The sequence below is a fragment of the Phaseolus vulgaris genome, chromosome 10, assembly GCF_000499845.2.
Source record: "Phaseolus vulgaris cultivar G19833 chromosome 10, P. vulgaris v2.0, whole genome shotgun sequence".
In the NCBI taxonomy this organism is placed as follows: domain Eukaryota; kingdom Viridiplantae; phylum Streptophyta; class Magnoliopsida; order Fabales; family Fabaceae; genus Phaseolus; species Phaseolus vulgaris.
This window is the reverse complement of record NC_023750.2, coordinates 39,098,993-39,124,344: the sequence shown is the minus strand read 5'-3', so window position 1 is coordinate 39,124,344 and position 25,352 is coordinate 39,098,993. Positions and strand designations below refer to the sequence as shown.

The following is a 25,352-nucleotide window of genomic DNA, read 5'->3' as shown; positions in this document are numbered from 1 at the left end:
AAGTTCCCCACCACTTTTCAGAAGAACAAGTCAAACTTTCACTAACCAAGCACTAAAACCAAGTTATATACAAGTGATATAATTATTCTTTACAATTTCTCAAACTTTCTTCCTTCTACAGGTAAAAATTATTGATTCCCCACAACAGTGAAATTAACTGAATTTGTAAATGGAATACAAAATGAGAACAGTTCCAAAAAAAATCTTCTTTATATAATTGGCTTCCTTCTCAGAGACTCTTGTCCCATTTTCCTCTCAGGTAACTCTGCAAGAATGAACATGGAAGAGAAAGTAAAGTACCATTTTTTCTCTTCCTTGCTAACCTTCTTCATGTGTTTCTGTGTTTGTGCCGCTTACACTGAACCACTCAAATCCCAAACCCTCATTCTCCGTAACCTCCCCAACCCACCCACACTCTCTTGGCCCGAATCCACCACCTTAGGCTCCGATTCGGAACCCGACCCGGACACCATCTCCGTTAACGTCCACCACATAGACGCGCTCTCTCTCAACAAAACCCCCTCCCAACTCTTCCACTTTAGGCTCCAACGGGACGCCGCTAGAGTCAAAAGCCTCTCCTCCCTCGCCGCATTGAACCAAACCCGACCTACCACTTCCGGGTCGGGTTTCAGCAGCTCTGTCATTTCGGGTCTCGCACAGGGTAGTGGTGAATACTTCACGCGCCTAGGCGTGGGAACTCCTCCGAAGTATGTCTACATGGTCCTTGACACTGGAAGCGACGTCGTTTGGCTCCAATGCAAACCCTGCGCCAAATGCTACTCCCAAACCGACGAAATCTTCGATCCCTCGAAGTCCTCATCTTTCGCCGGAATATCCTGCTCCTCCCCCCTGTGCCGCAGCCTTGACTCGCCGGGATGCAGCAGGAAAAGCAGCAATTGCCAGTATCAGGTTTCCTACGGCGACGGGTCGTTCACGTTCGGCGATTTCTCAATGGAAACCCTCACATTCCGACGAGCCCAAGTCCCGCGTGTTGCCCTCGGCTGCGGCCACGACAACGAGGGCCTCTTTGTGGGCGCCGCAGGTTTGTTGGGCCTAGGTCGCGGTGGGTTGTCGTTCCCAACCCAAGCCGGAACCCGGTTCAACAACAAATTCTCCTACTGTTTAACCGATCGAACCGCTCCCGCCAAACCGTCTTCAATTGTGTTTGGCGACTCGGCCGTTTCGCGAACCGCGCGGTTCACTCCTATAATTAATAACCCTAAACTAGATACCTTTTACTATCTCGAGTTACTCGGTATTAGCGTTGGCGGCGCGCCGGTTCGGGGCATTTCGGCTTCACTCTTTCGGCTTGATTCGACCGGGAATGGTGGAGTGATTATTGACTCGGGGACTTCCGTGACCCGCCTCACGCGACCTGCTTACGTGGCTCTCAGAGACGCGTTTCGGGTTGGAGCTTCTCATTTGAAGCGCGCGCCCGAGTTCTCGCTTTTCGACACGTGTTATGATCTGTCGGGGATATCGGAAGTTAAGGTTCCAACCGTGGTGATGCATTTCCGCGGTGCCGACGTGTCGTTTCCGGCGGCGAATTATCTCATTCCGGTGGATAATAGCGGCAGATTCTGCTTTGCTTTCGCCGGAACGATGAGTGGGCTTTCTATTATTGGGAACATTCAACAGCAAGGGTTTCGGGTCGTGTTCGATTTGGCGGGTTCTCGGGTCGGATTTGCCCCAAGAGGGTGCGCGTGATGGAATGTGATGCGAGTAGGGTTTTGGGAACAACTCTTTCCCTCTACTTTCTTCTGTTTCTCTCTTTTTTTTACTATTTATGGGAAATTAGTAGACCAATGAAGATATTAATTTTCATCGTTTTACCTAATGACATGTTGATTAGTGGTAAAAAAAGAGTGATTAGCTCGTTAAGTGCTTACAAATTACTATGTATTGATGTTGCTTATAGTATTTCTTATATATGCATTATAAAATTAATATGAAGGGAAAAAAATAGGATCCCATTTTACTAAATATTGTTTATTTTCAATTTAAAAAATGACACCAAATTTGTACTAGAAATAGCAACTTCTAGTAATGTAATAATCTAAATTTGATTGTGTAAAAATATTTCACTATAATTATATTTTAATTAAATTGTAATGAAAGTGTTTAATTATGAAAATGTAAAAATATGATATCATCTAAGGAAGGTAGAAAAGAGTGTGTGAGATTGTGAATCGTCAATCACGGAGGTCATCTTCATTATTTTCCGCTGAATCATATGTTGACTATAACGTGAAGAATAATGACAATTATACGTTTTGTTTTTTTTATTAAATTATAATAAAATATATTAATATAAAATGTACATGGCTAATAATTTAGGAGAAATTAAAGGTTATATTATATAACACTTGTATTCACCGATGCATGAGTGATTAAGTCAGCAGAGTTAATCAACAATTAAGGGTTGTTTAACACAATCCTAAACACGAACTAACGTTCTAATCCGGCCCATTAACAAATGTTCATTAATGTAATATAAATAGCACAAACCCCAAGAACCATGTACGTCATTATCTACTATACTCTGACATCCAATGGTCGACACTCTAACTGACTTGAGCGTTGAAGTGTCTATTGTAAGTTCCATTTCCGCCTATGAGACCGTGACTGACCGAAGAGAGTGGAAGAACAACCGTTCTCTAGATCCCACCACCCTTTCGATAACACCACTCATCATCCCTTTAGTTTTAAAATTGATATTTGTCTTTATTATGTTTTAATTAAATCTCCTCTCTTCTCTAATGTTTAAGCATTTATCTTTTCTATAAATTGAATAAATTATATTGATTTTTTTATATTTTTAATAAATTGATATTCCTTTTTATTTTATTTTAGAATATTATATTGATAAAAAATTAAACAAAATTTTAAAATAGAACTTTAAAAGTAAAAAAAAAAAGTATATGAAATATCAATATCATTTTATTTTATTCAAAACAAACATAAAAAATGAATATTTATTTTAAAATTATGAGTGGATTTATTAGCATTTTAAGAAAAAAAAATGTAACTTTTCTATAATTTATTCTTCACAATATTATACCTATGACTATTGTTAATCAAAACTTCTTTTTATTAAATGTTATTTAAGAAGGAAATTTATATATTAAGATGCACTTGATGAACTAGTTATATAATTTACTATGATAGATATCCTATCAGACAAGTTTACTTTAATAATATTAAAATTACTTAAATATAAAATCTAGATAACAATCTAACAAAAAGAATTTAAAAATAGTAAATAAATTATATTAAATCAGGCTTTTTATCTAAATTTTAGTCAAAAACATCTCAGAATTTTTACAGACAAAATTGATCATAAATTAAAGTTTACAACCAAGATTTGCCCTGATGATTTGCATGAAATAGGTTTTCCTTCCTATAGTAAATTTCTAATCAATTTAATTCTTAGATGTTGTACACAGTGATTAAATTCATTCACAGAAACTAAATTAGCACAAAGTGGGAAAAAAATTCATGTTAGAAATATTTTTTATACTAATTAAAAAAATGTTTTGTTATCTTCTTAAACATTTTGTTCTGTAATTATTTGCATGTAATTAGTCTGATGCAAAAAAGTTGAAAAGTAATTGAAACATGGCCTTTCAGAAACTGAGAAAATTAAAATGGCAAATGGTTAATTAGAAGATACGTTAGGAAAGAGCACAGCAATTATTTTTTTCCATGTCTTTTGATTCTAAAACCTGTGAAAGAGACTTTTTATACCGGAGAAAGCACCAAGTCACTGCAGAAGTACAAGTACATTTCATTTTTATTTTTTTTCAAATTCCAACATCAAACACTCACTTCTTCCTTTTCTTTCTTCAATCTCTTGTACAAATTTCTTAAATGTGTTCCCAAAGCAAGTTCAAAAAGGACAAGTTTTCTTAAATAAAGACCAGATTTTGAGTATCTTCTTTCTAATAAAAGTACGGAAATAATTTGAAGTTTAAAGGATTTAAATTGTGTTATTTTTTCTACCGGTTCGGTATCGGACAAAAGATGAAGGTCTCGATGTCTGAAGTGTTAATCGACATGATCAAATTCATTAAGTCTAATTGAAGATTAATATGACCAAACAATGATTAAATATTAGATAATACGTTCTTAATTATGATTCAAAATTTTAATTTGACTCAATGACAAAAAGTTCATGATAATCATAGGTCATGAGTGTCGAGAAAAATGTACGTCATCATCACACATTGATTACACCTAATATCAAGATCTTACTTAATGGTTAGAGTGTCTTTTACAAGTATCATTCGAACTGAGAGTTTTTGAAAAAGAGAAAACAACAAAAAAAAAGAAAGGAAGTCGTTCAATAAAATAAAGACGATCAACCAATCAAGAAAAAATGTTATAGTTCTCTCAGTTCTATTTTCATACTAGAACACTTTTAGAGCTTTATTTAAAAATAAATTATTGAATTTTAGAATTTATAATTTAGAAATGTATCTGTAATAAAGTGCAAAACATGTTGAATAATTGAAGGAGGAAGGATGAACATTCGTAAAAATTCTAAATGTTGTTTGTTTGGAGAAGACGGGCCGACGCAAGTTCATGGTACTTTAATTATAGAGCGTATAAGACAAAAGTGTTGGATTCAATAAAATATTATGCTTTGCATTGAAGAACAGTGCCCAAGACTACCATTATTTCTTTTTGTCCAAAAATATTCTCACTCTTAATTAAATTCTTACGACTCTGAACTAGAGACAAAAAAACAAACAGATAATTTATTCAAAAACAAATCCCTTCTTTGCCGCATTATTAACCTATAGTCACATTTTTTCTATAAACTTATTTTCATACTTGGTGCAAGAATTCAATTTTATTAGGTAGATCAAACTACCTAATAAAGAAAAGGCTACGATTTTAATGGTATTAAAATTTCGTAAGGATTTAATATTATGTTTTATTTGTATTGGAGAATGAATTTGAGAAAGAAAAAAAATTATGAATTGATAAAAAAAAAGTGAAAATTGAGATTATTTAGATTAAAAGGAAGATAGTGAATTTGAATAAAAAATAGTAGATGATTTGATTCACACGGTATAATTATTTTTTTGCATTAATATATTTAAAAAGTAATATGCAAAATAATATTTTAAAAATAACTTAATTGATTTAATGCATTATTTTAATATTTTTACTTTAATTTACTTATTTTATTATAAAAAATATAAATATTAAAATAGTAATCGACTATATAATTTTATATAACCAAATATCTTTTTGTAATGCACAGTGTTTCTCCGCAAATCATTTCGAAGTTTAGGTTATAAAAAATTTGTCATTTTTCCGTATTCTTTTAGCTTTTAAAATTTTGAAATCTGCACTTTCTTTCCATTCCATCCACTCCAACTTTCAACACTTGGAAACAAACAGGCATTTAATAATACAAGAGAAATATTAGTTGTACATGAATTTTTTAAATATTTTTATGCTAAAAGTAGCATATAATAAAGGAAAAATATTATATATGTACTCGGTAGATTGAGAATTCTTCACACACAAAAAGCACACCACTCACTTACATAAAAAAAAAACAATTATTAAAATTAAATGGATAAATATAATTATATGAATAATATATCATTAGAGTTAATGAACATATTAATCCAAACCCATACAAATCAAAATTCATTATCACATTTTACGGATTTAGAAAATATCCCATAACATTAATTATTCATTAATAGAGACACTAACTTAAATATGGAGTGTCTTTATATGTATACTCATTTCACACTAACTCAGTTGAGAACATATTAGTCTTTTTAGATGTAGAATCTTGATTTTTTTTTTTTTTTATATAGAATACTGGAATCCAGAAAGTGAAAAACAAATCATAAATGAGATGACTAAAATAGACAGAAAAGATAAATGAAAAAAATGTGAATACAAAAGAAAAAAAACTTTAAAGATAAGATGAAAGTTGATTAAATGGTCAAATTAGATGAAGAAAAAAGTAACATCACAATCTTAAAAACAAACAGTAAATGACATGAACAAAATGGACCGAAAATATAAAATAAACCTACATGATATAGATGCTAGAAAAATTAAGAAAAACAATAAAAGAGATCTGGAACTCACAGAAGTGATAATAGAAATAGAAAAAAAACGGAGAAAATTGCAGCAAACATCTGAACATAAATAATATAGATGATAAAAAATTAATAAAAATGATAAAAGAGATATGAAAATGAACAGAAGTGATAATAATATTGGAAAAATCCAACAAACAGAGAACATGAAATGTAAAAAAAGGTTGGAGAAAACGTAAAAAAAACAAAAACAAATAATGTATGATATAGAACTAAACAGAAGTGATAATAATATTCGAAAAACCCAACAAACAGAGAATAGAAAATATTAAAAAAACTAGAAAAAAATGCAAAAAAGAGATGCATATTTCACAATAGAAATAGAAAAACTGAGAAAATTGCATCAAACAATCTAAACAGAAATCATATAGATGCTCAAGAAAAGGATAAAAGAGATCTGAAACGGAACAAAGTGATAATAATACTGAAAAAACCCAACAAACAAAGATAGAAAATATTAAAAAAACTAGAGACACCGCTAAAAAAACACAAGCAATATGATATGGATGCTAAAAAAAAGTTAAAAAAAAATGCTAAAAGAGATTTAGAACGGAACAGAAGTGATAATAATACTGGAACAACCCAATAAACAGAGAACATAAAATATAAGAACGCATAAAATATAAGAATACATAAAATAAAATATAAAAACAGGTAAAAAAAAATGACAAAAAATGATAAAAGGATTACCTGTTCTTTGAAAAATGAAAAGGAGAACAAAGAGGATTAGGGTTTCAAAGGTTTAAGGTTTCTGAAATTATTTGCTATAATTGACACGTGTCAAAAAATTTCCTTATTTATAAATTTATAGATAATTATTTGTATTATTTATAGATTTATAGATAGATATACTTAATTGTATACATTTTTCCTAAAATATTTTATCCTGGTAGGCTAACCGATAACTACGTCGAAATAACCGAAAGTTATGCCAATAAATATATAAAAGAATAAAATTAAAATATATATATATATATATTATTATTATAACTAGACTCAAATTAGATAAAAAATCTGCGTTAGTGTTAGGAGTGCGTAAATAATAAAACGGTGTAGAAAAAAGTTCAAAGGTAAAGTGAAAACCTATTAAGAAAACTGTATAAATAGGAGGTCTAAGCAAGAATGATTTTTATCTGATGAATATAAAATCATTTCTGACTTTGGCATCAGAGCGCCTTGTAGGTCCACCCACCCATCTGTGTGGAGGAGAAGCTGAAAACATCCAGCCCCAAGAGAAGCCAAGAGCATCCAATCCCAGGAATAGACGAGAGAGCCCAACCCCAGGAGAAACTGAGAGTATCCAGTCCAAGGAATAGCTGAGAAAATCCAGCTCGAGAAGAAACGAGATAGCCCAACCTGAGGAGTAACTTAGAGAAGCCCAAGATTGAAAGATCCGTGAAAGAAGTTACTATTGTAAACTTATTCGAGTGTTCTCTATTTTGTTGTAAGAACATATTTCAAATAAAAATTTTTGTTTTCAACTTTTTACCTAATATTTTTAAGAATAAAATTTTAACTTTCATAAATATTAGGAACCAAAAGGACTACGTGCCTGCATTTTTTATTCATATAAATTTAATTTTTTTTTAACAGATTTATCTTTTTAAAGTTTATCTTTATGAGACATGAGAAAATCTGTAATACAGAATAGTAAGTAATCTTAGTATGTGATTTTAGAAGTAGTTAAAGGTGGTTTTTAGAGCAATTAAAAGGTAAGATTATTTGATGGAATATGGAGAGAGGAATTTTTTTTTGTACTTACAGATTATTTGCAAAAAATATTATTGAGTTTGATATTCATATTTTAAGAAGTATGTTGATTTAGTTACAGTTAACTTTAAGAAAAAAAATATTGGATTTTTAAAGAAAAAAAAAACTTAATTTACGTTTTTTCAATCAAATTCATCTACATAAAAATATTGGACTAAAACCATATTTTAGAGGTAGTTAATTGTTGATTTAGATTATTAATTAATCTTTAACACTTCATAAATTATGTAATTTATGTGTGACCATTTTAAGATAACAAAAACGACGTAGTGCTTGTTCAGTGCAAGGCGTTATCGTCTTGCTTGGGGTTTATCTGCAATCTCCATACACAGTTAAGCAAAAAGCTTCATTAAACTTAACCATGCTCTCACCATTTCTTTCCTTGTAACCTTGTTTTTCATCCATGGACATTCTCAGAATTTCAAACCCCACCAACTTTTCAGTCCCCTCTTTCTGCCACCCCAAAACCCTAAACCGCAAATTCTCACCAAACTATGACAAACCCACATCCCCATTTCGCAGAACCCCATTCCCACTTTACCTATCACGCTCCACCGCCGTAAAATTTCAAACTTGGGCGCATTCCGGCCGCCCCACCAAGCGCCGCAACTCCCTGAGGAAGAAGATTCTCCGCGATCACAAGGTAATCCCTAATCAGATTCCCAACGACCCTCTTTCTGTTTCTGGTAATGGCGTTGAAGAGAGTGGTGTAGGGGTTCAGGGGGTTTCCGTTGTTGACAGTGTGGTTGAAGCTGAAAAAACAAAGTCCAAGCTTTTGGGTGAATCTGTTTTGTGGAATAAGTTCGAGAGTTGGGTTGACCAGTACAAGAGAGATATTGAGTATTGGGGTGTAGGGTCTGGTCCTGTGTTCACTATTTATGAAGATTCCCTTGGAGGTGTCAAGAGGGTGTTTGTTGACGAAGAAGAAATTTTGAAAAGAAGCAAGGTTAGGAGGGATGTGATTGGGGACTTCCCTGAAGTGAGAAGTAAAATTTTGAATGCTAAGAACATGGCAAGGGAGATGGAGAGTGGGAACAATGTGATTGCAAGGAATAGTTCTGTGGCTAAGTTTGTGGTTCAAGGTAAGGAGGAGGGTGGTTTTGTTAAGGCTGTCCAAGGTTTTGTTGCGAAGCCTCAATTGCTTCCTAGGCTTTCCAGGGTTGGGAGGTATGTGTTATATGGGTTGGTTGTTATGTGGGGGGTGAAGAAGTTATTTGCTTTTGGAGAAGGAGATAAGGAGGTGGAGTATACAGCACGAGAGAAGGAAATGATGAGGAGGAAGATGAAGGCGCGAAAGGAGAAAGAGAAGTTGGTGAAGGGTGCTGTTGAAGTTATTGTTGAACCTTCGGAGACTCTGATGGTGGACATAAAAAGGCCTAAGTTAGATAAGGAACAACTAAGGAGTAATATTTTGAAAGCTAAGGGATCTTCTGATAAACTGGTAGTACGTGATTCGTCTGATAAAATAAAAACTATATCCATGGAGGTAGATTATAAAGTTCAAGAAATAAAAGAAATGGCTAGGCAGGCACGGGAAATTGAGGGAAGAGATAGTGTTGTAGTTAACAAGGATTTGGAAATGGATGACTCGGTGATTAAGAAATCATCTGATGATAATGAATTCATTAAAAAGAAGAGCGAACAAGATGACAGCTTAAGTGATAATCAAAATGAAATTGCAAGGGAAACGATAGATGTCATTATGCAATCAACTTCTGTTGATGTCCCAGAGAACATTGATAATTCAGTCCTGCATGAGGTAGTTCCTGCAGATGAAGGCAATGAATATGCTTCGGATGTCATAGTTTCTGGTGATAAGGAAATCAAGAAAAAGGAAATAGAATTTTCTGAGAATAATGTGCACCTGAAGGATAAAGAAAATGACAATCCCTTAGATACTCTTATTAATGGTTCATCTGTGACAAATGAAAATTCTGTGAAGAAGAAACACAGGATCATACGGTCTGTTAAGGAAGCTAGGGATTATCTTTCGTCAAAACATGACAAGCAAAATCCTGGTGCTGACACAGTATCTAAACTTAAATCTGTGAAAGAGAGTATTGCTGATTTGAAGTCTTCAAGTGTTATTGACTTTACGGACCAGAAAAGCCAGAACTTGAAGATGAACACAACTGGGTCAAGAAGTGGCACATTGAATGGAACATTGGATTCTAAGCCTGTAATAAATGCTCAAGATGATTCTACTCAGAAGGATACGGAACTAATCCCAATAAAGAATGACTGCAAAGATTCTGGGGTTGAACCTGGCACAGGAAACCATCAAAAGTCTGAGACCACTTTAGACTGTGGAGTTAATGGCAATGGTACAAGTGGGACACCCAAAAATTGGCCAGAGAAAAATCTCCTCGAAGTTGAGCATATCATTAGTAATGGTTTAAAGGGATTATCAGATTCTAAGCCTGCCACAAAACCTAGTGAAGATTCTAATCCTAAGGATAAGGAATTTAGCCCAATGAAGGATGACTACTTCAAAGACTCTGGTGTTGAACCTGGTGTAGAAAACCTTCAAAAGTATGACACCACTTTAGACCATGAATTCAACGGCATCAGTACGGACAAGAACCTCCTCAAAGTTGAGCAAATCAGGAGTGATGCTTTAAATGGATTATCAGATTCTAAGCCTGGCATAAATTCTATTGAAGTTTCTGATCAGAAGAATAAGGAATTAGGCAAAACAGAAGTTGCTGGTGTTGAACCTGGAATAAGAAACCATCTTAATTCAGGTACCACTTTAGATGAAGTTAATGACATTAGTACAGAAACAAAGGTGTCTGGAAAGACAGAAAACTGGCTTGAGAAAAACTTCCATGAAGTTGAGCCAATAGTGAAGCAAATTAGAGCGGGATTTAGAAATAACTACATGGCTGCAAAAGATAGAGTCGATCAACCTTTAGATATGCTCACTGAGATGGAGTCACTTAGTGGTGTTGGGGATGGTGGAGAACTTGACTGGATGCAGGATGATCATCTTAGAGATATTGTCTTTCGGGTCCGCGAGAATGAGCTGTCTGAAAGGGATCCATTTCACTTAATGAGTGATGAAGATAAGGACACATTTTTCAGAGGTCTTGAGAAAAAAGTGGAGAAAGAGAATATGAAACTTTCTTACGTACATGAATGGCTACATTCAAATATTGAAAATCTTGATTATGGAGCAGGTAAGTACCTGTTTCTGAAATTATATGATATAGAGTATTTGATCAACTTTTAATTTCTTGAAATGATTTTAACAACTTCTTTTTGTGATTAGTATGTTCCTGGAAATTCCCCAAATATATTAACTAGCATTTTCTTCTGAATAAATTTAAACATGATGCTAATAGCTGTCTTTTAATTCCTCTAGATGGCATTAGCATATATGACCCACCAGAGAAAATCATACCACGCTGGAAAGGGCCTGCAGTAGAGAAAATTCCCGAGTTTCTAAATGAATTCCTTGATGAAAGAAAGATAGGTTCCACCAGAAATATGAATCCAGTGAAGAAGGATGAGAGTGGTTTTGCTATAACATCATCTGATTCCTCTTCACAAGAAAAGTTTGATGGCTCTACAGTGCCTAATAAGAAGTTGAAAAATCCCAAGACTATCATTGAAGGAAGTGATGGTTCTGTTAAAGCTGGCAAAAAATCAGGGAAGGAATATTGGCAGCACACGAAGAAATGGTCCCAAGGTTTTTTGGACTGTTACAATGATGAGACAGACCCAGAAGTAAAGTCCGTAATGAAGGATATGGGGAAGGATTTGGATCGCTGGATCACTGAAAAAGAAATAAAGGAAGCGGCTGATCTAATGGACAAACTCCCTGATAGGAATAAGAGTTTCATGGAAAAGAAACTCAACAAGATTAAAAGAGAGATGGAGTTGTTTGGTCCTCAAGCAGTGGTTAGCAAGTATCGTGAATATGCAGATGACAAAGAGCAAGATTACTTATGGTGGTTAGATCTTTCACACATACTGGTACGTGTATACATTTTGTTCTTGGTTTCCAGTTTCCACTTGTTCACTAGCGCACATCAAATTACAGATGACATATCAGTTGTGTATTTGAATGATAATTCCAGATTTGCTCTATTTTTCTGCCCATTGATGCTGAATTAATTTGATTATTTTCTGTTAGTGCATCGAATTGTACACAGTTGAGGAGGGAGAACAGAAAGTAGGACTTTATTCATTGGAGATGGCTGGAGATCTTGAATTGGAACCTAAGCCATCTCATGTGATTGCTTTCCAAGATCCCAGTGACTGCAAAAATCTTTGTTACATAATTCAGGCTCATATGGAAATGCTGGGAAATGGCAATGCCTTCGTAGTTGCACGACCTCCTAAGGTATTTGTGCGCTCTCACCAATGTTATCTGTATTGTTAAATGGAGGCACCAAATGTGAAATGGCATGGCAGATTCTTGCCAAACGCAGCAGGCAATTTGTGAAGGGAGGTACCATTGGCGTGTTACTGGTTTCATAGATTTTTAGAATGTGATAATGTATTTGTTAGAAAAATTACTGTAGTGGTTTGACAGAGATAGCTTTAGATCTCTTGATGATTTGGGTTAATTGCCCTGTCCCAAGCAGTATTTTATTGTGCAGATAATATGCATTAACACCCTTTAATGTTTTTTCTGGGGAGTGAGGGGGGATTCTGCTAGGAGGTTTTTCTTATTCCAAAAGCTTTGATTTTTAAAAAAATTTAATGTAGTACGATCCATATCATATGGCAGATCTCACCTGGTAGAACAAGGCATTGTTGATGTTGTCTTTAAGGGGGTGTAAATTATATGGATGTTATCTGAACTTCTATTGCATTTTATAGGATGCTTTTCGAGAGGCCAAAGCAAATGGGTTTGGTGTTACCGTCATCAAGAAAGGCGAACTTCACCTTAATATAGACCAACCACTAGAAGAAGTGGAGGAACTGATTACAGAGATTGGCAGCAAAATGTATCACGATATGATGATGAAAGAGCGATCTGTGGACATAAACACATTAATGAAAGGAGTATTTGGTTTTAATGACCGCTCCTTCAAGAGGTAACTATTTGCTTTCTAGTTTCACAATTCTTCAGTGGTATGGAATACACAACATTACAAGTTCAGATCTGTGAAGTTTTTCATCATTGTGTATACAATATTTAGTGGTTTCATTTGTATCTTAAAGGTTAAAGCGGAAGTTGAAGAAATCCAGAAAGGGTGATGGCTCTTAAACTTTCAGCAATGTGACCAGTTCAAGACAGTGAAAAGTCCTCCACCCAAACATTGAACACAGGCACATAAAAACCTTTCACAAAGCAAGGAAATTTTCTTGCTTCCGGAACAAATATTTTTGACCAGATTTTCCTACTCACGAGGAGATGGAGAGAACACATCATCAGTGAGATGTGGTAACCTCCTTCAAACTTCTGGTTTTTGTACTTTGTTTTTCCTACGCAAATCATAGTTGATTTGTATATATTGAGTAAAATGTAGTTATCAACTTAGAGCTCCACGTGTAGAAAAAGCAAGAAGTGGGACTTTTGATTTATTTTGACATGGAAAATAGAAAGCTTCTTTACAATAAAGTTTTATAGCCATGCAAGTGTAGAAAGTTTATTACTCTGTTCACCATTTAAAATCCATAACTTATTATAAAAATCAATAAACCTTTCATATATGTATGTTGGATTTTGATAACATGACCTTATGAATGTCTTTTACATTAATTTTCATGCATGTACTATTTATTGTTTAGAATAAAACTCTTTCAATTTTCAGCTGGCTGCGGATCCTTTTTAAAAGCAAAAATGCTGATTAGCATGAAATAATTTCGTCAAAGTTGAATAACTTTGTCAACTTTGCCAACTATGTTTTCTGTCAAAAGCCAATTTATATTTTTCTAATTGTATGGTTAATATTTAATTTCTAAAATGGTATCTCTTCGTACATTTGTGCAGTTCTGTATTCCTGATATGAAAGCTAGATTGAATGTAGTTTGTGCATATAACTGTGTCCTAATTAATTCAAAATAAATGAAAAAATATTACAAGTTTTTAGACAATTTTACTATAACATTTTAACTATACTTAATATAAGGTTACCTGTTTCCAACCCAAATTTTGATTAAAAACTCTCCATTGTAAGTTTTAAGACAGTTTAATAACTTTGAAGAATTGGTTTCTCCAAAATCTCATCTTTCCTGCGAAGGAAAGTCAATTTTGATGGGAGGACGCAATTTTCTGATATTTTAATCTGTTGCATTGTCACTGCCACGATTCCACCTCCAACGTTATATCACAGCAGCAGTTATCTTCCACTTCAGTACCTTTAAGCACCCCTGCAAAAATTAATGCTTTGAAAAGTATTATTTCTTCACAAAAATGGTATTAATTATTCTGCATGGCTTTTATTTAAGCTTTGTAGAAGCTGGAATACTTGTGCTATGGCTGAAAAACTTCTCTACAAGGAAAATTCGTCAAAAGTTAAAATTAATTTACGAAAGTTCTAATTTTTTAAAATTTTATTTTTGAATTATTCATAAATTAATTTTGGCTTACGAAAAAGTTCAATTTTTTAGTTTTTATTGAAAATTTTGATCGAGCAAATCCTTGTAATGTGCTTTAGAAAGTTAGCATTTCAATGATTTAAGGGTAGAAAATGATTTCATATCTTATGATCCAGACATTAATTTCCACTTATTAATGATAGTTAACACAATGTTAGTATCAGTTTGGATGAGACATTTTTAGAAGATGATTTATGTATATAAAGAATTTGATATACTTTAAAATAATAAATATTGCTCAGATAAAAAATTTGAAATATAAAGAATAAGTGATATTAACTTAATTATTTTTTAAAATTAATTAATTTCTAAATTAACTTAAAAACTAGAATTTTGTCAACATGAATAAGTTTTTTGCTAATACTAAAATATTTTTTTTCTGTTAACAAAAATTATCACTCAACCAACATTTTTCTTAATCTATATGAACTATTTTTCAACAAATATCAATGATGTCCATAAAACTATTTTTCTATTTATCGATTTGTGTAGGTCAGTCCTTTTAGTTGACATTGATATGACAAATCCAACATATTCAAAATTTCTATAAATTATAAAATTGTGTATCCAATCTGAAGCAAGGTGAAGCTATAAAATGAAAAGGAAAAGGATTTATAGAAGTCAAAAGGTAAATATCAATGAAAGAATTTGTGAAATGCTGGAAATACTAAAAGCCAAGATCTAGGAAGGCATACATGAAGTAATGTAAAAACAACCATTTGAGCTATAGATATGTACTGGAAAACAATTATACAAAATATTACTTATATACCAACTTCTATGACAGAATCTCATCAAGGTGTTGGTCCATGATTTCAGAAACAGCATCCAGAAATGTTTCTTCACTTGTGGCAGGAAGAACAGAATCCAGAGCTGCCTTTACAATTCCCTCTATCACAGACTCCTTGTTCAAGGATTCCCTACACATTAGGCTTCCAATGGCAAAGGGTGTCATCCCTCTCTCCACTCCTTTCTTCAGAAGCATGGTTGAGATCTGAAGCGTGCGGGCACATTCAACTGGCAGATTCCATCCATGAAACTTCAAAAGGGCAATATCTTCATCGGCATTCAGTGACCTTATATAGTCAATGATCTCAGGGGAGTATGGTTGGCGAGCTTGGGGCCAATAAAGCCATTCAAAGGTGCAATCTTCAAACTGTTGGAATGGCAAAAACAAAGATTCAGGGGAGAATCCACACAAAATATCACTAAACCCTTTACTCCAACCAAACAAGAAAAAAAAAGAAAAGATAATATAATATAACATTTTTCAAAACTTGTAATTATAAAAACATCAAGGCCTTGGGAGAGGTCAGCTACATGAATCATGCTTCTTTAGAAACAGGAAATTGCACCAAGAGAATAATGTTTCCCACCTCTCAAAATACATGCAGTCTATCCAAAATAACAACTTTTATGAAATGAACATAATAGTGAGAGGAATAGCACCTGAAAAGACATGTCCTTGCTGACATGCAAGGAAAAAGATCTACAGTAGCACAATTCAGTAAAAAAGAAAAGGGAAAAAAACAAATGTATTCTAAAAATAACCCCAGCCAATAAACCTTTTGAAAGTTATATTATAAATAAAACTTGATTGAATATATATTGGGTCAAGAGCAGCAGAATTCTGCAATCGGTAAATAAAACATTTACCACCCAAAACCAGAAAACCAAGTTTAAGCATTTCAGACCAAGAGCACTATAAAGCATATCATAAGATGCACTAAAAGAGAACAATTGATCCATAAAAATAAGAACAACAACTGAACTGAACTGAACAATAAAAATAAGGTGCTTACACTAGTGGGCAAGCAGTATCCATGATCAATTGGAATCAAAACAGCCTGGTCATTTTCATCATCTTTGCCTATCAAAATATTCCCAGCATGTCTATCTGCATTTGCGAGTCTCATGTCCAGAACAGTAATTTTATGCACTTCCTTCACTGGAAATGCCCCAGGACCCATATCCTCGCAACTTCCATTATTCTCCATGAACATTTGCAAGGAGCCAAGCTTAGTAGTCAAGTCCCCAGGATGATTAAATCCTTCATGCAAACACTTAACCAGAACAGTCGGGGGAACCCCAGAAAAGCCCTTCTGATCACCAAATAATGATCGACGACCACTCATTGGATGGTCTAAAATATAAGCTGCAACTTCCCTGAATGCACCCTGACCAACTTTCGTACCCTTCTTTAAGCCTTCACCATCTACTGAGAAAGGTAAACCTCTAGGGTTATTCACAGCCATTGGCTCTTCATCAATGGGCTTAAAAACAGCTACATACTTTTGCCCGGTTGAATCAAGCATAAAGTAAGCTCCCCCTGTACCCTCTGCAGATCTGATTGGATAATTTCCACTGGTTAGTCCTTCATATGTAAAGTTTATCATATTCCAAATCTCTGAAGCTAATTCAATTTTCTTATTAACAATGACAGGCTCCAAAAGAAGATTTCTATCAACAGTCTTCCTTGGGACAATTTGCTCAGCAGCTTCATCCTCTCTTCCCGGATCTTCTTTACTAACATCAAGTTCTCTCCTACAATTATTTTCACTAACATCGTAATCTTTTGTACCATTCAACTCCCTCGCCTTGACGGACAACTCATCTTGTCCTGTACTAACTTCTCCATATTTCTCTCTAACAAAAAGACGAATCACTGCATCATTATATTTACTACAGATATCATCAATAACCCTCTGATCCTCAAGCAGCTCCCCGTTACACACAACCTCCTGCTGTTCAGGATCAGCAAAATGCTTCTCCTTTTTCGCAATTTGCTGCTTAACATACCCAACATCTCTGCATCTCTCCACCTGAAAAGTAAAGTCTTTTCCAGAAGAGGTTCTCACACTGATGGTCTGGAGATCCGACAGCCTAATCACCAAATACAAAACATTTCCTTCAGTCACCCCATAGTCCTTCAGCAGGGAATTGCTCCGCGCTAGCTCCCGCCCATCACAAACCAACTTTTGTTTGTTTGTCAATGAAGGAAGCCCCTTTTGGATTTTGAGTTTCACCGACTCAATGGTATCGTACGGAAGGACTCGCATCGGAGTCAAAGATCCAGAATGGGAGAGATATATGAAAATAAACCCAGGATCCAATGACAAGTGCAGTGGGGACCAATGGTATCCATCTGGGAACAACAATAGTTCCCTTGGAACAGGGCTAAGGATGGTGACACCAGCAGAAGACATTCTTAAGGTTGATTAAGGCGATGAAAAACAAAGAAGCTCGAGGCTTTCACCTAAGCCTGAACCCTAATTTCTACAATTTTTACAATAACACAGCCATGGGATTTATACAATTACAGCTGCCTGGGTTGTGAGATGACACACAAACCACCAACCCATATGACCAAACAAGCTCAAAATGAAACTTTAACAAAGTATGCACACAAGGAACAATTTTCCGTAAGAAATGATGAAAAATTCCAGACCCAAGCCCTAATTTCCCATCATTTCCCCACCCAAACCCAGAATCAAGCCACCCAGCAGAGAAAAGCTCTAGGATTTGGATCCAATCACAAAAGGGCCAGAATCAATTGCTACAAACTCAAGAGAAAGCAGATTCTTACCCTGGGGGAGCAGAAGTAGAAGCAGCAGAGAGTTTGAACCTTTTACCCGAATAATGCGAAATAAAGTAATGGGGTGGTTTTCTTAATGGAGTTGTGGAAGAGTTTTCTATTCAATACTCGGGAAAGTAGGGAAGAGTTGTTATGTTATTGTTGACTCTGACCAAAAACAAGAAACACAAATGGGAGATAGAAAAAGAGAGAGAGAAAAAAATGGATTGCAGAACAAGAAAGACGCGCGTATACGTCTGGTGTACAACTACTAGTATACAGCTTTTGGCGTACAAAAAACATCAAAACATAAGGATTTATACAGCATACCGTACACGTATACCTATACCTAGTAGAGACCTTCTTATTTGTATTTTTCTTTTTTTCTTTTTGTCCATTTCTTTCGCACACGAACAGTGATTATTGGTGGTATTTTCGGAGAAGCCGTTGCATGTAGTTCTCACAGGCACACACTTTAGGAATAAACAATTATTAAAAAAATATTAAAAAAAAGTTCATAACGTTAGCAATGACAGAAGTGATAGTGACAGGGACATTATTCATCATTTTACTACTGTCATGTCACTCACGCCTCTTTCCTTAACGGTCGATAGTACTTGAGTATAGAGTGTTTTTTTTTATAAGTTAATATATTTTTAAAAAATTATGTACAACATTTTTTATAAATTAGTGGTTATTGGAAATGAAATATATGATTTAATTATTGGAATTATTTTTTTTTATTAGTGTGAATTCTTGAATACATAATACACTGTCAGTTTAATTTTTAGCAGAACAAAAATTCAATTTAATTCATGAATATTTAATTTTTTTTAATTATTATAAAATATTGTGATAAAATATCAACTATTGAAAATTATCTATAAAGTACAAGCATTTAACTAATCAGTTTTCTTGAAATTAATTTAGAATGGGTGCATTTTTTTAAAATGGCTATAAATATTACAAAATGAAAAAGAATTACACACTTTTGTAGGTAATATTATAAGTTAAAAGGGAAAAATTGAAGTTAAATACAAAATAAGTATTTTATTATTTAAAAGTTATAAATGTTTTCCTTATGTACAATCTTAAAACAAATGGACAGTGAAAAAACATGATCTATTTTTAAGAAGATTTATCAAGGAGTGTGTAGTGAAAGATCTAGCCTTTAAATGACATTTTATTCCATACATTGAAAAATTTCTAATCAGTTTTAAATGTAATAATTTAATTTGTTAATTTGTTGTTGTTCCATTGTTGAATATTGACTAGTGAAAAAATTCAAAATTATTAAATTATTACATTATTGAATTTTATGGTTATTTTCCATTAAAACTTCTAATATGTACGTATACTTTTTAAATATAATATTTTTATTCAAACAAAATATATCAATATGTAATTTTATGTCCATTTTTGTAGCCAACCAGTATTTGTATTTAAAAAACTATCAATTTTTCTTTAAAGATTTTGCATCAATTATTTTTACCTATTTATTGTTTTATTTAATCGTGTTTTTTAAATTATTATTATTATTATTATTATTATATATTTATGAAATGTATATGAGATTTTATTAAAAATTAAAATGTTTCTTGTGGTGTTAAATGATTATTGTATTTGATGTACATTCAATTTCTCTTGAAGATATCAAGAAATGTGATAAATTGTGGTTCTTTATCATTTTTTTATAGAGTAAGGTAGATTCATAATGGGAATACTCTTTTCTAGATTCTCATATTCTTTTTTCTTTTTTTTTCTTCTATATGCACATTTTTTTTTTCTCTTGAAGGATAAAATGGTTGTTGTTGAAAAGGAGGTTGTCTATTGGATGAACTAGCATTTTTTTTCATTCAAAACCTTGATTCTAATTGTTTCTCCAACCTTGATGCATATTATTTTGATAATTGTTGTTGGAGAAATCACCTTGTCTTCCTTGGTTGCTCATATAATTAATCTTCTCTTGTGATGGATTGTTCTGGTAAGAACAATGACCATTTGGTTGGTCACCTCCATAGAAATCACACCTTATTGGTTGATGTTGACTTTGACAAAACTAAACAACTTGTAATTATTGTGACATTTTAGACACTTTGGCAGTCAATGCTTCAATTTGCTGTGGTAGAAGATTATTTTGAGCCATAATTGCATCTGAAATATTAAAATCATGCATCCCTTTCTTTTGCTAACTTTGTCTATCATTATGGGCTTGATAGTTCGTTGATGCCAATGCATTAATAATCTGTGTTGCTATTCAACATCAACAACCATCATTGTACTACCACCACCAACGTCTAGAAACATTTTTGTATAAGATCTAAGGCCATTATGAAATGTTCAATTGTGCAATATCTTCAAACCCATGATTTGGGCATTTTCTCAGCATCACTTTGAATCTTTTCCATGTTTCACAAAAGACTTCATCAGATCCTTATATGAACATAGAAATATTAGACTTTGCTTTGATGTAGCGGGGTAGTCATCCTCTACATCTTGCCAACCAGTGAGGCTCTGATTTGGATGAGATTTGAGTCATTCCTTTGCTTTTTTTAGCAATGAAAAAGGAAACAAATGTAGATAAACGAACTCTATATCATCTGATTGAAAGCCCATTGTTTCCACCAACTCATAAAATGTAGACAAATGTGTATATGGATCCTCATGGTCCAATGTTGTAAATTGATGGGTACAGATCAAACTGAGGTGCATATTTCTTCTCCAAGGCTTTAATGGTAGCAGGTATTACAATACTAGAAATATGTCTTGGCCCTGTTGCATAGCGTAATCACCAAGTGTTCTTCTGGGGTGTGGTTGTTCTTCAGGCATGTTGTTTTCTTCCTGAAAAATTTCAATGTGAAGGGTAGAAATGGTTGGTGATTCTTCTCTAATTTCTCCTTGCTTTTCTTTTCTCTTTTTAACTATTTTTTTTTAGTTGCCTTTTTAATTTCCAATTCAAATTGCAATTGATCTTTAGAAACATGTCCTCTTAATATTATATAAGATATCTCACTCAAGGATTAACACAAGGAATAACTAGCAATAAAAACAATAAAATTTATAAAATATGAAATTTAAAACAAATCTGAAATAAATACAAAAAAAAAAACAAAAATACAAAAAAAAAAAAAAATTCACAATATTTAGAAATTCGTACTCTAAAATTAAAACGGTTCCCTGACAACGCCATAAAAAACTTGATGGCTTTTAAATTCAACAAGTATGATGAGTCATAAGTAATAAATTATCCTTAAGGACAGATATCGAACTTACAAGAAACAATTATAAAATATCAAGTATAATATTCACTAAATATAAAAAGATATGTCAAAGTTTTTTTGAAAGAAAGGTTGTTGGTATTAGGAATTTATGTAAGAAATTTAAATAAAAACAAAGTAAATGATTTAGATGATACAATTGATAAAATTGAGATTAGGGTTAATCCTTCTTACTCGTTTGTATTTTCAATGAAAAAAAACATATAACATTCCATCTTGATTGAGATTAGGGTTAATCCTTCTTACTCTGTATTTTCAATGAATAAAAACATATAACATTCCATCTTGATTGACATTGATGCACATATAAAAATAATTCATATTGATTCATTGCATACAAAATTATTAAAATTGTCTCCTAAATATTGATTTCTCGCATATTTATAAAATTTTTCTTATTATTACGAACATATGTTATAAAGCAATTAACATTTTCAAATTTATTCCTAGGATTCAAATATGTTAATTAAGCATTATTATTTAGGTAAGATGCTTAATAGTACTTTATAGTCAAATCTAAGGATCAAAATCATGAATAAAGATTCAAACTTTAAGAATAAAATGATAATACCAATCCCAATCAAGAACAAAATATTATAAATAAATATCACCTCAATACATAAGAGTTTGAATAAATTATTCTCAATCCCAAAGGGAAGACTTAGCCACTCATATTAGCCATTACAAGCATGGAAACCAAGAAAAGAAGATTTATGGTGTTTCTTCTTGACCGCTGCCTCCTCTAGGATTTTCTCCTTTGTCATCTAGGGTTCCACCTTACACATTCTATTTAACCTATTTCGATGTAGGTTAAATGACATCTCGCTTAAGTGAGATATTACTTGCTTAAGCAAGTTTTATGAGAAAAAGTTCAACTTCATTGGAGTGAACTCACTTAGTTAGCCTGAGCGAGTCTTGGGTAAGTTTTCTCCTAAGAACAAGTTTGCCTCTAGAATGATCTTGCTTGGGCGAGTTTTCAATACTTCAACTTTGTATTTTCTCGTTGTCTTCAAGTTGTCCATTTTTTATTATTCTTTTTAAATACAAAAAGAGGTGCAACACGATGACTTCCTAGAAGGTCACCGAACCTAGTAAAATTGTATATTTTCCTTTAACCCTTTTATCTCCACGTTCTTTTGAGTTTAGACAAAACAAAAACTAGTAGAATTTTTCAAATGGCGGAATTTAACACACTCGCCAAGAGTCTCTCTTGCACCACCATCAGAAGGAGGCAACGCCCCAACCCTCACAATTCCTCTCTCGATTGATCCTATCCCATCTTCAAATGGGATATTTTTCTTTTTCTTTAATTTGTGGTCACTCTTATGTTGAAAGTGATAGCTCTATTTTTTTTTATCTTTAATATTTAATAAATATATTATTTTCGTGCAGTAATTTTTGTTAATATTCAAAATTCTGTTGTTTTAGTAGTTGTTTAGTTTTATCCATTGAATTAAATAATTTCCTTACTTGCTTTGTCTTTAAAATTAAAAAAAAATGTAATTCAAATCAATTTTGGTTTAAGTTCTAATTTTTAGGCTTTGAAAGAAGTTTGTTTGTTGATCTTAAAATATTTAGTAATTTGTGCAATAAAACAAGATATTTATTTTATATAATATGGGATCTGAATAAACACAATTGAACCAAGTCAGTTTTAATGAGATTTATTTAGTACAAATTATGAGAATGAGAAAAATCTAAAACTTTTTACAAATGATAAAAATAAAAAATGCAGATAATAATATTGTTTATTATAATTTTAATATTAAACATAAATGAAGATTGACATTATTGTTCATGTGCCTATGTGTCCATATTTTTTTTATTTTTATTATTAACATTTCCAAAGTGATAATATAACAATAAGGAAAAAAATATTCAATATTTTATATTTATTAATAATTATCAATTTAATGAAAACAAATAAATAAAAGAAAATGAAAGAATGATCAATCACTCGTATTGGTTAAGTCAATTGACACTTAGGATATAATAATTTTACATAATGATGACGACATTTTTTATTCATAATGTACTATAAATTTATTTATATTGTTAACATAAGGATTGTTAACATAAGTATGCGAACAATAACATTGTTTATTAGAATTTTAATATAAAACATAAATATATACATAAATAAAAAAATGCAGATATAGATGCGATAGCGTCTGTGTTTCCGTTTGTAATAATAATGATAGTAATAATGACTTAATGAAAATATTGAACTTAAACTTGTTAGAAAAAAATATTTATAAAAAATAATAAAATTTAAAAAATAGTTATAATAAATTAATTTTTTGCATGTAACCCTTGGTACCCACCCTCTCGCCCGAGAATTCTACCACGTGATCGTCGTATGACATCATCTCGGACTCGGCTATCCTTATGGCCTTGAAAGTTTCCAGTAAAGGATGTCTACCGAACTTCCCTGGTCCACAAGGGTCTTCCGGATGGGGAATCGGTCTATATTGACCGCTATCACCATCGGGTCGTCTTGCTGGCGATAATCCACGCCCTTAAAGTCGTCATCCGTTAACGTGATGGGTGGAATCCTCGGTCGGAATGCCACCGCGTTTACCTGGTGTACCGTCCGCAGGTGTTTCTTTCGGGCGTTGTTTGTACTTCCTTCCCCGGCGAAGCCGCCGGCTATAGTGTTGATAACCTCTCGGTTACCTTTCCTATCGGCCTCCCTGGGGGGGTTGTTCCTTCGGGGGATCGTCCCTTGTGGGTTGTTGGTCGCCTCTGTTATCTCGGTCATTTCGGTCACGTTGAGGTGACCTCGTCCGCCTAGGTGGGTCCGCCCGGCGGGGTGGGTCTCGGCCACTCCTGACGAATCGGCGGAGATGCCCAGCCTGGATAAGTTCCTCGATCTTATCCTTCAGGGCTTGACACTCCTTGGTCGAGTGTCCGGTGTTTTGGTGGTACCGACACTATTTTCTCTGGTCGGCATTGTTTGGGCTGACCACCTTCCTTGGAGAAGGGATCAGCTCGGCATTGCGGGCCTCGTCCAAAATCCTTCCCCTCTCGGTCGTAAGGGGTGTGTATCTTGAGAACTGGATTGACCGGTCTCGGTTGTCTCAGCGTCAGTCATTTCTTTGGTTCGGCCGCCCTTGGCGGTCCTTCTCCTCTTTGTTTTTCTCCCTGCCGGCCTCAGCGCGGGCCTGGTTGCGGAATTCTCTGAGCTCTTCCAGCTGCATGTACTTAGCGGCCCTCTTCCTCAGCTCGTCCAGGCTGTCGGGCGGTTGCATGCACAGGTTGTCGGCAAAGGGCCCTGGACGTAGGGCTGTCAACATGTGGTGCATGACAACGTCCGGACTCAGATTCCGGATGCTCATTGCCACCTTACTGAACCTATCGACAAAGGTTCTCAGCGACTCTCCCTTCTCTTGGCGGATGCCTACTAGGGCGATGGAGGTTAGGTGGTGCGGCCGGCTAGTCGCAAACTGGGTCTCGAACTTTGCTACGAGCCTGACAAAGTTGTCGATGGAGTTGGGTGAGAGCTTGGTGAACCAACTAAGGGCTGCTCCTTTCAAGGATGTAGGAAACACTCGGCATAAAACGACGTCATCCGAGGTGTAGATACTCATATGGGTGGTAAAGGGACTTCGATGATGGTGTTGATATAGGGATGTCAGCGGGTCGAGTCGGCCGCCAGGGTCGTCTGGGTGGACCTGATTAGGCACGACTTGTCGCCCATCTCGGTCTCTCAGGGAGGGGGTCGGCCTCTCGTCCCCTCGGCCACGTCTGGGTTAGGGGGAGAGGTGTAGGACTTGCCGACAACGTTCGTCGGTATGACAGAAGGTCCTCCCTCTCCCAGCTTCTTTTTCATCTCTTCGTTCTCCCTACAGAGAACTTGCAGCTCCTGCTCATTTTTCTGAGCAGCTTCCTCGGTTTTCCTTCTCATCTCGGCCATCTCTCTCTGAAGAGACAACAACATCATTGTTTGGTCGGCTTTGGTCTTTCTCTCCATGCTTCTGGTTGAGACCATCTACTTTTTTCCTTCAGCTAGTTTCTCTCGGCCCCACGGTGGGCGCCAAT

At 34.2% G+C, this 25,352-nt stretch overlaps 4 protein-coding genes and 1 pseudogene across 4 annotated transcripts; 3 read left to right on the top strand and 2 right to left on the bottom strand.

The window, feature by feature from the left end:
* Positions 1 to 1,983, top strand: LOC137818251 (aspartyl protease family protein 2-like). Its single transcript, XM_068621551.1, has one exon. The coding sequence runs from the start codon at positions 274 to 276 to the stop codon at positions 1,705 to 1,707; it is 1,434 nt and encodes a 477-aa protein (XP_068477652.1). The 5' UTR covers positions 1 to 273; the 3' UTR covers positions 1,708 to 1,983.
* Positions 1,984 to 8,139: 6,156 nt separating this feature from the next.
* Positions 8,140 to 13,479, top strand: LOC137818365 (uncharacterized). The gene is made up of 5 exons (XM_068621740.1): positions 8,140 to 11,083; positions 11,269 to 11,882; positions 12,043 to 12,252; positions 12,735 to 12,952; positions 13,080 to 13,479. Exons 1-5 carry the CDS (start codon positions 8,308 to 8,310, stop codon positions 13,123 to 13,125), a joined length of 3,864 nt encoding a protein of 1,287 aa, XP_068477841.1. The 5' UTR covers positions 8,140 to 8,307; the 3' UTR covers positions 13,126 to 13,479.
* Positions 13,480 to 15,055: 1,576 nt separating this feature from the next.
* On the bottom strand, positions 15,056 to 18,325 carry LOC137818346 (phosphatidylinositol 4-kinase gamma 4-like). Its single transcript, XM_068621703.1, has 2 exons — positions 16,262 to 18,325; positions 15,056 to 15,615 (listed from the first exon to the last, which is right to left on the bottom strand). The coding sequence occupies exons 1-2, from the start codon at positions 17,663 to 17,665 to the stop codon at positions 15,238 to 15,240; spliced, it is 1,782 nt and encodes a 593-aa protein (XP_068477804.1). The 5' UTR covers positions 17,666 to 18,325; the 3' UTR covers positions 15,056 to 15,237.
* Positions 18,326 to 20,393: 2,068 nt separating this feature from the next.
* Positions 20,394 to 20,499, top strand: LOC137819923 (small nucleolar RNA R71; annotated as a pseudogene).
* Positions 20,500 to 24,397: 3,898 nt separating this feature from the next.
* Positions 24,398 to 24,901, bottom strand: LOC137818039 (uncharacterized). The gene has a single exon (XM_068621260.1). The coding sequence runs from the start codon at positions 24,899 to 24,901 to the stop codon at positions 24,398 to 24,400; it is 504 nt and encodes a 167-aa protein (XP_068477361.1).
* Positions 24,902 to 25,352: the final 451 nt, after the last annotated feature.

Bases quoted from the DNA above. Each gene is read 5' to 3' on its own strand.
- LOC137818251 (XM_068621551.1), top strand. From the start codon at position 274: ATGAACATGGAAGAGAAAGTAAAGTACCATTTTTTCTCTTCCTTGCTA.
- LOC137818346 (XM_068621703.1), bottom strand. From the start codon at position 17,665: ATGTCTTCTGCTGGTGTCACCATCCTTAGCCCTGTTCCAAGGGAACTA. The intron at 15,616-16,261 runs GTAAGCACCTTA...CCATTCCAACAG, and splicing joins GATACTGCTTGCCCACTAGT to TTTGAAGATTGCACCTTTGA.
- LOC137818365 (XM_068621740.1), top strand. From the start codon at position 8,308: ATGGACATTCTCAGAATTTCAAACCCCACCAACTTTTCAGTCCCCTCT. The intron at 11,084-11,268 runs GTAAGTACCTGT...TAATTCCTCTAG, and splicing joins AAATCTTGATTATGGAGCAG to ATGGCATTAGCATATATGAC. The intron at 12,253-12,734 runs GTATTTGTGCGC...TGCATTTTATAG, and splicing joins TAGTTGCACGACCTCCTAAG to GATGCTTTTCGAGAGGCCAA.
- LOC137818039 (XM_068621260.1), bottom strand. From the start codon at position 24,901: ATGAGTATCTACACCTCGGATGACGTCGTTTTATGCCGAGTGTTTCCT.